General features: G+C 46.9%; 1 protein-coding gene across 1 annotated transcript in view; it reads right to left on the minus strand.

Annotated features, from left to right (window-relative positions):
- The window catches only part of RYR2 (ryanodine receptor 2), a 558,936-nt gene that overhangs the window by 231,524 nt on the left and 312,460 nt on the right, over positions 1-14,952 (minus strand). Inside the window, exons 20-24 of the mRNA XM_054584705.1 lie at positions 12,611-12,803; positions 10,798-11,014; positions 9,088-9,192; positions 6,229-6,332; positions 4,101-4,184 (exon numbers count right to left, since the gene is read on the minus strand). Of these exons, the coding sequence (XP_054440680.1) occupies positions 4,101-4,184; positions 6,229-6,332; positions 9,088-9,192; positions 10,798-11,014; positions 12,611-12,803 (703 nt within the window). The remainder of the gene's footprint in view (positions 1-4,100; positions 4,185-6,228; positions 6,333-9,087; positions 9,193-10,797; positions 11,015-12,610; positions 12,804-14,952) is intronic.

Here is a 14,952-nt window from a genome sequence, read left to right on the forward strand (position 1 = left end):
TGTCCTAGGGACATATATTAAACTATTTCAACAGGAAAAAAAAAGCCAGACTTTTTCTGACAAAGGATAATTCCGTTTGAGATGATTGTTTTGACAATACAAAATTGGTTTTATGGAAGATAAATGCTATAAATTGAGTAAGGTAAATTCTGACCCAAGAATTTTGTTTGTGATATTTTTAAATCATTTATTTTTAGAGCAGTTTTAAGTTAACAGTAAAATCAAGAGGAAGATACAGAGATATCTCACTACCTCCCCCTGCCTCCACATATACACTGCCCCCCTGTTATCAACATTCCCACCACAGCGGGGTGTCCATGTTACAACTGATGAGCCCATTGGATGACTGACACATATCATCCAAAGAAGATGGGTTTTTTTATGGCTCATTCTTAGTGTTGCACATTCCAGGGGTTTGGGCAAACATACTCAACATTGTAGTATCATACGAGGTATTTTCACTGCCCTGAAAACCCTCTGTTCCCCGCCCATTCATCCCTCTATTCCCGCAAATGGGCAACCAAAGCACTTTCTAACATCTCCATGGTTTTGCCTTCTCAGAATTTCATACAGTTGGATTTATACAGTATGTTACCTTTTCAGATTGTCTTCTTTGCCCCAAGATTTTGGTAGGAAACACACACACACACACACCACATGTTAAAAATAACTGATTATATATATTATGCTGGCAAAGCTAATTTGAAACTACCATTTCATTTTCTTTTCCCTATAGACATCATGTTAAACAAGGTATCTTTAAGTCAAAGAGTAATAGCTACAACTACCAGTTTTTTTCAACCTTAATAATGCCCGTATTATATACTTTCCAAAAAACTGAGTGAGTGACTTTAATGAGAAGATAAGGAATTCTTTTTCAGGTAAGGTACTAATTTTTTTGCCTTTTTATAACTAAACAAGACACTAGTGAGTTGTTACATGTAGATTGTAACACATGACTTTTGATGATAAACCACTATAAAATTTTGGTTCACTGAACTGAATTTTTTTAAACAACAAAATTATTTACATGAATAAAGAATGCAAATGACCTTGCAACTTTCCTTTCTATTAATAAATAATATTTATCCATAGATATACACTATAATTAAAAAAGAACAGCTGTACTCTAATATCTTTTAATACTGATTTTTATAAAAAAATTAAGTTATGTTTCTTTGAACACTTGTATACCAAAAGTAATTATAATAATTCAGAAGAAATTAATAAAAATTTAGTGACTATATCACAGAGAAAAAAATTGAAAAACAAAAAATTAAAAACTCAATTTAGATATATACTGCGTTACACAGAAGTATGATGAAGTAATCAGTCAAAATATATTTTAATCAGGTAATATTCCTGGGGTAAATAGATTAAAAATACAATTGAAAGACAAAGTGATATATAATCTTCTATTATTAACAGGCTTACATGTAGTTTTTAAATAGATAGTATCTATTCACTATGTATCTGCTTTCATTTGATACACTAAAATTAGCATAAAATGTCATGTAAAAATATAAATTGAGAACTATGTCATAAAATACCTTCCTCTAGAATTAATTAAGCAAAAAAAAAAAAATAGAACTTAAAAACGTGAAACTTTTTTTTCTACGATTTTTTTAGTGGGCACCTTAGTGAAAACGTGGGTGGAACTAGAGAAGCTGCTCGACGTGGCAGCGCAGAGGGGCTCGGCGGCGGGGCGCGAGGGGCGGGGCACGGGGAAGATCGCCCGCAGCCGGGCGCCTGAACCGGGTATCACGGGAGTATCCCCAACCCCCAGGCAAGGCGGTGGCAGTGGGAATAGCCCCCCTACTCCCTTCTGGTGCCTGACTGGGGGTGGGGCCAGGGGAAAGCAGGCACCTGCACCGCAGGGCAGGATGGCGGAGGGGTGGGGGCTGGACCAGAGAGGCCTGTCCGACTAACCCGTGGAAAAGACGGGTTGGAAGGAGGCGCACCCTCCCGGAATGCGTGGACGTTGGGGAAGTTAACTGGTCATCCTGAGAAAGCAGCTGGTCCACCCACACCCCGAACTAACACAAACCCAGGGGAAGGACGGACTGCGCCTTTGCCCACCTAGCGCCCTTGTGGCCCGAGACGCCGCACGGCCAGTGGCTGCGCCGGCTCCACACGCAGCCTCCAGGGGGGCGCCTGAGCCGGACAGCAGCTGGGAACAGCTAAGCTACCTCAGTCACCGCCTAGAAGCCACCTCGGGCTCCAAAGATGGCCCTTTAAAGATGGAGCAAGGATCCTGCGAGCTGCCTTTTGTTTTGCTCTTACTGGGGATGCCTGGGTTTTGTCTGGGTTTTGCAGAGGAAATGAGCTTTGAGACGGGGAGTCCCCATTGTTCCTGACTGTTCAGCATTCACATAAAAACCTCTTTCCTGTCTCACCAGCCTCTGCGTCCGGAGTTTGCCTTTTGGTGGGGCCGGGCAGCCGGACCCCACTTTGGTTCTGTAACATGGAAAACACGATTCGATTTTGATTTTATGTTTTTGGGGAGGAACTGGGTCAGTGACAGAGACTAACAGGTGGCTACTGTGTTTTTATCTCCATGATATCATTTAACACATTTCCAGGCCTGCTATATACAATGTATGAACCTCAGTAAAGTAGTTCCAATTCTTAAGTTAAAATAAAAAAAAAAAACAGGAACAGGAAACAGCTTTTATGTATTACATATATATTCATTTAGCACCTAAAACTCCTGTCTGAGGCAGGTATTTTTAGGGCCTGTGCACAGAGCGGAGAGCAAAGGCGTGCGGACATTGAACAGGCATTAAGAGGTGGCCCCGACTTCACAGCAGGCAAAGCCAACGCCACAGTGCTCACGGCCTCCGTCCTCACACGTCCAATGGGGGTAATGATACTGTGGACAGCCAGGGCCGTGCCAACGCCGACCAGCTCGGCGGGGGACGGGGGTGCTGCGTGGTGGCCTTACAAGTTCACAGGCCGCAGGTAAACACATAGGATGGTCTGAAGCTGAAATTTTCTAAGTAAAAGCAGGCCATGGCAGCTGTCACATCCTCAGCGGGTATTTCTCCCTGACAAAGGTCAGCCTGTACCTTAACGGAGCCCGTCTGTCGTCTTTCTGCGTCTAAGGCAACGTGCCTTTGGACTGTCAAGGTAACTCCCCCTCTTCCAGACCTCTCCCAACACGACCACCACACCAGAGCTGAGAGCACAAACCCCCTCATTCCCATTGTTACCACGTTAATTGTTGACTGTGAACTGTCCTCTACCCACCTGTATAAAAGTAGGTGTCTGTCATTTGACTTTTTGTCCAATCCCAGAAGTTCCCCACTTTGCTTCCTTCCGCCTCCCTAAACTATCACCAGTGATTTCATGTAACCCCCTTCACCTTCTCCTTTCATTGTAATGTATAAAATAAGGTGCAAAACTCCCATTTTTAGGAGCATTTCCCAATCTGTGTAGACCTTCCTTCCCAGCAACTGTCATCAGTTTGGCTCAAATAAATTCATAAAAATTCTCTCCAGGTTTAAATATTCCTTATGTTGACAATACCAAAAGCATAACTATTCCTAAAATACAGGGTCTGGTAGAAGGAAGGCCTGCTTTTGTGTGGTTCATAGGGTGAAAATATGGGTGTAATAATTTATAGTTTCAATTTGAACATTTCACCTAAAATGTCATATGGTGTGCTTCAGTGTGACGTTGTTATATTATAGAATGACATGCTTATGATTTTGTAGTAAAAGATTTTGTAACAAAAAGGGGTGTTATTTGCGCCAGACCCTGTATATTTTCTTTGCAAAACCAAATAAACTTATATTTTTGTAGAAAGTAGAAAAACACACCACATCAATTGGAAATAAGGCATGTGTATGTTTATCACACACACACAGGGAAAATAACAGCCTTTTCATAACACACTGCCACATACTTTCTGAGCTTCGCTTCCTGTCTGTCCACAACGCGGAGACATGATGGTGCTCCTCGTGTAGCACAGCACGTTTCTACTCTGAGCCCAAGAGTGTGGCTGAGTGTAAGCAACGCGCCTAGGCCTCCGTCACAAGTTACTTGGGCACGCTAAGTCGATGCATGGACTACTGAAGACCGTTAAATGTTCAACTTACTTCTTGGGGAGCTTCATCTTTTTCACCTTTTCTTCAGCATGTTCATCTGATATACCCACATGACATCCTAATGCCAACAGAGTCCTGGAAAACAAACCAGAGAAAAGCACAATTCCACCTTGTGTCCTGCCTAATCCAGCGCACAAGGGCGGGAGGAAATAAGAGATAACAGTCTACCCAAAAGCAGAGCACAGTTCTTTTGCATGTGTGCTTTTTTGAAGAACACTTCTTTATAAACTATTTACTTTTGAGTAATGAGTAAAACATTGGAAATTTAAATGTCACCAAAGGGAATGTACTGAAAAGCCCCCTCCGGTCCCTTCCCTCTAGCCTCGTCTCCCCCAAAAGCACTGACAGCTGCCACCAATTCTTCTGCTTAGCGCACGTGCACATACGAAGGGAGACGTGTGCGGGCGCGCGTGTGCATGCTGTTTATTTTTCCTTTTACACAACAGGTATGTGCAAGAGACAGTTCTCTGCAATCCGTTACCTTGACTTTACAATATAACTTTGACATACTGTCCTTTCCTATACAGCTGGTTTATTTTTCAACGGCGTGAGTGTTCCATTAGCTGGATGTGCCATGATGTTGTTACCCGATTCTCTGCTGTCAGTCTTTCGTTATTACAGACAATGCTGCCAGAAGTGGCCTCAGACATTTAATACGTGCACGGGGTCCTTCATCTGTAGGGCGCATTCCTAGACACAGTGTTGCTGGGTCACAAGGTACATGCACTTTAAAGTTTAACCAGTCCTGGAAAGTCTTGACAGAGATGACTGATGTTCCCACCAGCAACGTATGACATGCCCTTTGTCAATAGATTAAAAAGGTATCTCACCATAGTTTTAATTTGCATTTTTCCTAATGTTTGTGCATTTGAGCACCTTTCTCATGGGTTTAAAAGATATTCGTATTTTATTCTTCCCGTGAAAATACTTTTTGTTCACTTCTGTACTAGATTTCATTTTCATAATTGCTCTTCAAATGCCTGAGAAGTAACTTGCAACTATTTTTCTTTCCTCTGTCACTTGTCTTTTTACGGTTTCAGGCGGGGAACAAGGGCAGCCTAGGCTGAGGGGGTGCAGCCTGACACTCCTTACTCCTCACAAAACCGAAACACAAACAGGATAAAAGTATCATTTCAGACGTAACATGAGCACACATCAGGACAGCCGACCGGTCAGAACAAATCCAGTCCACAGGCCGTCATGGACAGACAGGACATATGAAATGTTACCGTCTTTCCACATACATTTTCTGAATTTTTCTATATTCATATTTAAAATTATTTTCCTCCCTTTAATTCACGCCAACTCACTCTCTCATCTGCAACAATAGCAGCAAACTTCAGGGGGATGGACGACAAACACACACCCCACAGTGGCTTTTCTCAAAGTGCCCCTCGGGCAGATGGCCCGGGTGCTCGCTGAACAGAAGACGCTGACTGGGGTTAACGGAGTTTGGGGAATAAATGGATTCCCTCGCATTTGAGAGAGTCACAGTACCCAAAACTCCAGTAGCAAAAATAACATCTTATTCAGTTATTTTAACTCAGTATCTCTTAAATATATGAGAACAGTGCTTCTCAAACTATAACAAAGGACCAATTTTATTTTTTAATTTCCAGTCCATCATGATCTGATTTTCTGATAAAATACAGTAAAATTGTTAGAGAAAATTAATCTTTCAAAATAAATAGGCCTTCATTTTGAAATACAAGCCTACATTTTATATGTTATTAGGTTCAATGGACATAAAGTCACTCCCTTAAGTTGGTATAACAGCTCCTAACACTTTTTAACCTCTTTAATTATGTCACCTCAAATCGGTAACAATTCGTGACTGAGCAGGTCCCAGCTCTGAGCGGCACTTTATCAAGTCACCAAACCCTCACATGCCACAGGGCGGAGCACATTCGTGGAACGCTCCCCAGAAAATGCCTGTGTGGAGCGTCAGACACAGCGGCGAGGCCGAAGTCTAATTCCCACCGCCCTGACCCTGTCCCCGCGCGCATCAGGGAAAGACTGAGCGCGACGAAAACCGCTCCGCCGCTGACCGAGGAAGCGCAGGCGCCTGACTCCTTTCAGGGCGCCAATGCGGGGCGCGGGGAGAAGTTCAGAAACTCACTTCAGGGTCTCCAGCGACATCTGTAGGTTGTAATTGCGTTCCTGCTCGGGCAGCTGGGAGAACTCCACCAGGCACGGGTGCTGCCTCTTGTTGTCGTCTCTGACCTGCAGCAGGGCGGAGAGCGGCACGGAGTCCGCAGGTCAGGCACGGGCAGAGGCCACCCCAGCACGCGGTGCGCAGTGGGGGCGGCGCCGCGCGGGCCGCCCGCTGCCCCAGCCCCCTGGCACAGCCCCGCCGGAGGTCGGCGCTAGAACCCCGGGCGCCACCTGGGCTCTTCGGGTGGCGCTGCTGCTGGCGCTGTGTCCGCCCTGCTCTGCCCTGACACCCACACGCTCGCGCCCTGAGCAACGGCCACAGTTTGCTGAAATTGTACCCTCGCTGGGTTGGTCCCCACCTGCTAAGGGACGGTCCTCGATCCTTCCGTATGCGACTGTCGTCCGTGCCCCTGCACGGACGGTAAAACCAGAGGACCGCGGGTTCGGCCTGTCCTGCTCTCGGAAGCAGCCCCAGCACTGAGCGCGCGCCCAGCACGCGGTTCACGCACAGCCCGTTCTCTGCGCCGACACAGAGTCTGTGTCGAAAGGGCTTAGCGACACACACTTTTAGGTGTTTAGAGTCGCACTGCTTCGGGCCCCGACGTGTCTCCTGGCCGCCCGGTCAGCAGTGAAGGCTCCGCGAGGCCTCCCGGCCCTTCCTTCCCCCGCCAGACGCTCCTCCCGGCTGGCACAGCCCCGCCTGCCTCAGCCAGGCTGGTTTGCACCCTGAGAGTTTTCATATTAACCCTTGAAAGTGTATGTTAGAAATCAGGCTAGATTCAAGATTTTCGCAGTGAACTCATGAGAAAGCTGCCCTGTGTCACTGCGCTAGTAACCAGACTTTCATCTTCTCAGAGACCCGAGTGGCCTCACAGCGGTGTGGCTCTTGGGTGGCAGGCGCATGCTGCCCGGGAATGAGCAGTCCGACTCCCTGGGGACAGTCGCCAGGTTCTATAAATGCCACAGGAAAGCATGCAAACACGGGCAAAACTTTTTAAAAGTCTTTGGGTTCCCCACGTTAAAAAGGACATATTTATTCTTTTCTTTCTGGTGACTGGTACAAATGAACAGGATTTACAGAAAGGATACATTATACACTTATTTAAATGTGTACCTCTGGACATGGAACCTAAAGTTACAAAATTTAACTCTGAATTCCAAACACGGATGTGAAAACGAACATGCCCCGGTCCTGAGATAATCCAGCCATTCAAGTGATTCCCACCCCGTCCCCCGCGTCCTCCCTGGAGTCCACGCCAGAGCCAGGGACCTGCCGGTCTCCTCCCTGCCTCCCCTCAGCCCCCACGGGAACACCCGCCGGCACCGCTCTCAGCCCCGGGGCAGGCACCCCCCCATCTCACCTGGGCCACCTTCGTCCCCACCCCACAGCTGAGCTCCTTTCCAATGCACAGAGGACGCACGCCATGCACGCCTCCTCCCCCTCCATTCTTCAGTGCTCCTCACCCCCTACAGACTGAACCCTGTCCTGCCACAAGCCCTTTGTGTACCTGGACAGACCTCTCACCTGCGTCCTCTGTCCCAGGAGCACCTCTGTTGTCTTCTGGCCGAGCTCCTGGGACGTCACCACAGTGCCCTAACCCCTGGCCAGTCACACATGCAAGTGCCCTGCTCCCTGACTGCAGAGAACTGATTGACTCATCCTGAGGGCCTCAGCAAAGATTCACCTCCTCCTGGAAGCCTTCTCTGACTTCCCAGGAGAGACCTAAGTATCTCCTCTCCACTTTGTCTGCATCCCTGCTAAGTACTCAGCCTGGGACTGTTTGCATGCCTATCATTCAACTAAACTAGAAGCTCCTACAAGGCAGACTGACTCAAAGTCAGGGGGTTTTGGAGGTGTTTTGGGGTTTTTTTTTTTTTGAGACTCCAGCACCAAACCAAGGCCAGGCAAACAGTAGGCATATAATCAATGTTAAAGGATGAGGGGAATGCCGGGCACGATCTGCCGCCGTGCCCCACAAACCAGAGCTCCAGCAGGATGCTCCTGGGAAGGAGGCCCACAGACATCAGAGGACAGGCGTCCTCCGCAAAAACAAAAGCAAAAACCAAAATATTCAGCTCACTGGGACATTTAAATTACTCCGAAGCTAATCATACTTGAGTCCTTCAGTTAAAATGTTACCAAATGCTCGGTATCAGCCTAAAAACAGGGTGTGTCTATGTTTAGAATCACAGAGGCCATGAGGGCAGGGCTCACGACCACTTCTCAGAAAGGAGTCTTCTGGAAGCCCATGAGGACGAGGGACACAGGGAAACTGTTAGATGAAAGGATACGGGCCCTCCTCACATGTGAACCTGAGAAGCTCTCAACTTTGGGATCTTGTGACGGGATCCCTGGGCTGGGCCTTCCCCCCACAGCCGCTGCAGCAGGGCGGGTGCCCCAGGCTCACAGACCGAGGCTGCTGTGATCTGCCTCAGGCCAGAGAAGGGACAGCTGGGGACAGCTGGGGACCGCTGTATCAAGGACAGCTCTGAGGAACTGTACCCCCTGCAGGATCAGAAACTGAGAGGTGGCTCTGAGCACAGCCGCGGGAGGAGGTGTGGGCGGAACTGAGGTTCACTGGAAGAACAGCCATTAGCGCTGGCCCAGTAGCTCACGTAGTTGGTCCACCGTCCAGATACCATGAGGTTGGGGGTTCGATCCCCAGTCAGGGCACATACAAGAACTGACCGATGAATGTGTAAATAAGTGGAACAACAAATCGTCTCTCTCCCTCTCTCTCAAATCTATAAAAAACCACTGTAAGAAATCATTATAAAAGAACAGACGCTTATGAGAACATGCATAAATTTCAAAACTATGTACCGGGCCATACTGCCAGCCAAGCTCAATTTTGTTCATAACCCAGAGCTCATGGATATTCTCTGCCAGCTTTTCTCGGATCCTCTCCAGGTGGGGAGGCAACACAATCTAAAATTGAAGAAAAGGAAAAGGAAAAGAAAGCACATAAGAAAAATATACAATAAAACATCACTAATTGCCCTCACTGTAACTGGACTACAACTGTCTCATACACCATTAAAATGTAATAATATAACTAGGTTCTAAACAATCTAGTATAACCTAGTTATAAAAATGTAACTAGTTATCTAAACATTCTTTATAGATAAATTTTGGGACCCTTTCTATGGGTGGGGTGGCAACTTAGGTTCCCAATGTATGAACCAAGGTTAAGCAGAAGGAAAGCAGAGCTTGGTGGGCCAGCCCCATCAAGAAGGGGTGGGCCGCCCACTGGCACGCGTGTTATTTAAGAGGAATCGTGCAAAGTCCTTGTTCCAACACGGCCACATCGCAGACCGGACCGGGGGCCCGGTCCACTCAGCAGACAGACACGACTCCCTGGCATGAGCATCTGATCAAGTGACTTCTATCTTCTCTTCACTCTGTTATTTTTAGTGGTTTCCAAACACAGTCCTCAAGGGGTAAAACTTACATGCTCCCATTATAAAGAGGAAGTTTAGTGACTTTTCCATAAGGAGCATAAAATGATTTTCAAGGTTAGGTGTTGCGTCACCCACAACTGCTCCCTCAACAAACAGCAGCGAGGGCCCAGGATGTGCATGGAGGGCGGATCCTGCGGGAGCGGGCTCTCCGACCGCCTCTCCCTGGCGCAGGCGGGGCTGCCCAGGCGTCAGGACATCCTCGGTGTGTGACCCTGATACCCACTTGTCCGTCCCAGCCCACGCTCCTCCTCCCACTCGGTCACCACTGAACTTTGGCAGCACCGCGTGTAGCCTGCCACCTCGCAGCAACACCACACAAACTGAATTTCAGCCACTAAAAAGGTTTGTGAGTTGTTTTAACACAGAATGTAAAAAGCCACTGAGAGAGACGAAAAAGAAAAAAGGATTCAAGGAGCTAAATGAGTGATTCCAAAAAGCTGAAGCTTCTGAGGTCTGGTATGAATTCTAGTTCATACTTTAAAAGCAATGCCTTTAATCTTGAAAAACTAATAAGCTTTGAATATCTAACCAACCCCCTCGAAGTTATTTTGCCATCAAAATAAAGCAACATTTAGTTTGCTGTCAATGTCAGGACTTTCTCACATCAATAAAGCAGAAAGGCAACAATAGTGGCTAACATTTCTATAACACAATAATGGCTAATGTTGTGCTAACAGGTTACTTACTAGCTTGATTAGACAGGCTCTTAGCATCCCCATCAGCCAAATGAGTAACTCACTCTGTGCCCCGAGGAGGCACCTGATCCCAGGCATTTTGACTGTAAGCCCATGAGCTCAGCTCTACCCAAGGTCAGGCTCACTTCAAAAACGTGAGTGCACGTAGCTGGGAGAAATGAAAGCTCCACGCCTACACCATGTAAAAAGCACTCTCTAGAGTTCTTACGTGTTCCCATTACTGTGTTAGGAAGCTGGCATAGTGCCTTAGGACCACTCACAGAGAATAAAACAGTAGAATAGAAAATAGGTAAGATGGCACGGCAAAGGGGAGTGTCCTTCTGGGAGACTTGTTCCAGTCACACCTATCGACTGCATCACAGAGGCGGCGGCCATACCTGGCTGGTGTCCACGGGGACCGGCGTGAAGGCAGCCTGCGTCAGGGGCACGGTGGGGCCCAGCAGGTCCCGCGTGTAAGTCCTCTCTTGCTTGTACTCTCGGCTGTGCTCCACTTTCAACTTCTCCTTCGGCAGGACGGCTTCGTAGCAAGGAGCGTAGCCAGGGGGAGGAAGGAATTTAAACTCTCCGTGTCTCCCCCCAAGCAGAAAGCGTACCCTGAAAAGGACATGTCGGTGTCAGTTAGGTCTCAGGGCGCACAGAAGATTCACAATCTACAAAGCACGAGGAACGAACTGTTAGCACAAAATTGACTTAATCTGAAGCCACGTTTTTTCCACTAAGTATCATCATCGTGCTGGCCCCTTCCAGTCCAAGAGCCTCTAATCATACGAGGCAAATGGGACCAAAGGAGAAAAGCTGACTGAACTGGGGCCACGGATCAGCAGGCGCACATCCCACACTGGAGCAGCAATGAAAGCACAGGCGTCACACCAAGTCCCCGGGGACGAAAGTCCTGTCCACAGGCCTCGGCCATGTGATGCCTCCGGGTGCCTGAATATCACCAGAGAAGGAGCAGACGTAGTCTAAGCCTCTGCACATCTCAGGCCTGGGCGAGGTCACATCCCAGGGTCCTGTCGCGCAGTGATTTGAAAGGGACTCAAATGGCATTTCCACTGCTGCAGAAAAAGGTAACCTTACTTCTTAAGCTTATTCATCCACCAAAACCTTACTAAAGTCTTTTATATATCATACTCATTTAATGAAAATAATTTAATCTGCGTCCTACTGAATAATCCTTTTTGAAACAGCTAAATGCTGATTTCTTGGGCTCTCAGCTTACAAAAATAAATCCAAATTTTCATCTTCTTTGTAATTCTTTTTCTAATTTGTGTTTCAGTTCCAGGCCAAAAAATACAGTCAAATAAATAAAATAAAAAGCAAAAAACAAAAAATGGGAAAAAGCAAAAACTTTAAACCACACCAGAAGCTTATAGAAAAAAACTTCTATAAACACACAAGAAAAGGTCACTGGTGTATGGATAGCTAATATTTTATCACCACTCTGTCCCTTCCGTATGGAGCTTCTGTAACTAGCGATTACTCCTCCGGGTAGAATCCAACAAAACGAGCAGCCAGAATAGATGGCTGGTCCATCATGGGAAGCGAGCGTCCTCGCTAAGCAGGTACAGACACACAGGTGTTAACACAATAGGTCACCGGGGCCCTTCCCACAGTGGACCAACGTCTGTAAAGTTCTCTCTGCAACACTCAGAAGAATTATCGTTTTAATTTCTCTTTCCATCTGATAATAGCAAAAAAGCGAAGGGTTAGGTGAAACCACTGAGTCGGCTGATCACAGGCAGGTAATTCACAGGTGTACCAGCTGGAGGTTAACACAGAGAGCAGCGGTCTTGACCAAAAACAAGACCACATTTAGTTTCTGTAGAAATGAGGGGCTTTGGGGTGTGGAAATGTGATGAAAAGGAAACTAATAAAACTAAACAGAAAAAAATAAGCAGTATCTTTTACAGAGTGTTGTTCATTTCCCCTTATTAAATAAAAAAGTGAACTTACATGAACTTGAGATATTTCAGGACACTGGGAGGAGGGGCGAGCGGGGGGATGGAAATGTGGACGAGGCCCCCAGCCTCCCGAGATCCCCCCTGGGGTGAACCCTGCCCCTGCCTGTAAGGAACAGGCAGGTGCCCTGGGGACAGCCGGGGGAGTGACAGGGAAGCAGGGTGATGGCAGTGCGGTGACCGGGGAGCACAGGCAAGACGGGGAACAGACCAAAAACACAGAAATACTAACTTTATTCCCGCAGAGAAACTGACGACGGGAAAGAAGAGGCCATCAATGTTGAAATTCTCAAACATGCCTTGAACAGGCTGTCCATTGATTCGGAATGAGATGCTTGGGGCGCTCAGGTCTAAACAGCAGCTGATGACATCATCCGTCCGCAGCAGGTGCTGGTTTGGGGAGCTCACCGTGCTCGCGATGCAACCTTCAGGAAAACACGAAGGAGGGAAGTTGTGTTTATCTTAGAGAACCATCCTCAGGTCTGAGCGGGCAGTGACCAATCCGTGCACAACACTAAAACAGAAGCTGGAATACATACGGATGTTTCAGGTTAAGTCCTTTGTCAAAAAGATGCCGCCTGCTTTTTCAGACGCCGTGCTTTATTATAAAATGGCCCTTCTGATATGCAGAAACTTCTGCACATAGACAGATGGCACTTTATGCAAAAATTATCTTAGAGCTCATAATACAGTGATGTCAGAGGGAAATCCAGGGGAAGACTGAGTTCAAACAGCTGCTTTACCAGCTACCCCTTGTGGGGCCGTCAGCACTGACTTAGCGTCGCTAAACCTGGTTTTCTCTGAACCAAAGGCCATCACCCTGTGGGGTCTTAGACACAGCAGGTGGTGCATGTCAGTCCTTTTTTAAACTACTAGATTTCCTCTGTTTCATAAAATAAAAATACACAAGAGTAATGAAAGCAGAAAACATGACTGTTCACTCATACGTTGTTTGCTAGACACAAATACATGCCAACTGGTTTGCTGTTTCACCATTTACTTCACGTAAGATCTTGGTCGGCTTCTCAAGCACAGCAGCACACGGCCTGAGGCATGAAAACGGTAGCTGGTCGGCACCGGCGGTGCTGCGCACCAGCCCAGCCCACTCCTGACGCCCTCGGAGCTGCTCTGCAGACGGGACCCCGGGTGCACGGGGAGCCCAGGAGGCGAGGCTCTCCCACACACTCGCCCACACACACACACAGAGCTTCTCCACTTGAGCAAAGACAAACATACATTTCATGATACAAGCCTTGCATTCCTAATGACACCCTTTAAACTTCTGGCATGTTTTACTCCCAGCATGTTTAAAATGCTAGCAATAGAGCAGGCCTAGTTTTAAAATGTGTGCATTTTTAGCTTACTGATATTCACACCTGCAAGCAATAAAATCGCCATCAAGTAATTCTTCCAGAATTCCCTGAATATCATAAAGACAACTTTTTAAAAAATTACATGAAAGCAATGCAGCTCTCAGAAAACAGTCCATATATACACATCTGTGTATGTGTGTATGTGCGTTTATGTACATATATACATATGACTCATTTTTTATACATACTCAACTATGAAAGCTGAGAGTTGGTAGCTGGTGAAATGAACTATACATTTACTTTTAAGCAGTTCCACATTTCTGAAACAAAGTGTCACATGACTATAGACGGATTCCTCACAATACAGGTTACAAATCACAGATTCTTGAGGTTGAATTATCTACCAGGAGGTGGAACTTAGTCTATTTTTTCCAATTATTTCCCAGGGACTGTATTTGATTCTTTTTCATGTGGGAAGCTAAAGCTCCACAAACACCAATTAAAGTAAGTCGGAAACAAGTTAAGTTTTTTGCAGTTGCTTCATAAATCAAAATGGCATTTTAAATACGAAAGTCCAGCCTTATCTAAAATTTTGCTTTCCATGGTTTCAGTTCAACATGGTCCACCAGGGTCTGAAAACAACAAATGGAAAATTCCAGAAGTAAACAATAAGTTTCAAACTGCATGCTGCTCTGAGCACCGTGATGGGATCCCGAGCTGCCCGCTCCCCCCACGGGACGGGAGTCGTCCCCCGTCCGCGGGTCCGGCTGCCCGCGCTCCCTGCCGGCGGACGCATGGCCGCCCTCGCGACGACTGTGGGGCCATCGCAGTGCTCGCCGGCTGGGTCAGGGCCCCGAGGCGCACGGGCGGCGGTGCTGGTGATCCGGACACGCCGAGGGAAGCCGTCACGGGCTTCCTTCAGGTGAAAAGGCTTGTTTGTATAGCAAAGGTTTTAGAACATACAGGCGTTTAGTACAATCCACACTTTCAGGCATCCACTGGGGGTCGTGGAACACATCCCCGGCAGATGGGGGGGGGGTTGCTGTACATTGTTCATAAGCAATGCAATCCTTTGAAAATGCACTATAACTTTTCTTTTTTCCCCCAGTGAAATTTTGCTTTTTACTTTACACTGTCATTCATCATTTCAACGTTCAAATTCTGAATAATAAATGTATCCGATATAAGCCGCATCAGCAGCTTTCAGAAACGGACAGCAAGGCAAAGCCTCCCTCCAAACGCGGGGAAAGAGAGGGGACAG

This window comes from Pteronotus mesoamericanus, unplaced genomic scaffold (assembly GCF_021234165.1).
Source record: "Pteronotus mesoamericanus isolate MK-2021 breed Mesoamerican mustached bat unplaced genomic scaffold, CSHL_Meso_final contig_120, whole genome shotgun sequence".
NCBI classification, from domain to species: domain Eukaryota; kingdom Metazoa; phylum Chordata; class Mammalia; order Chiroptera; family Mormoopidae; genus Pteronotus; species Pteronotus mesoamericanus.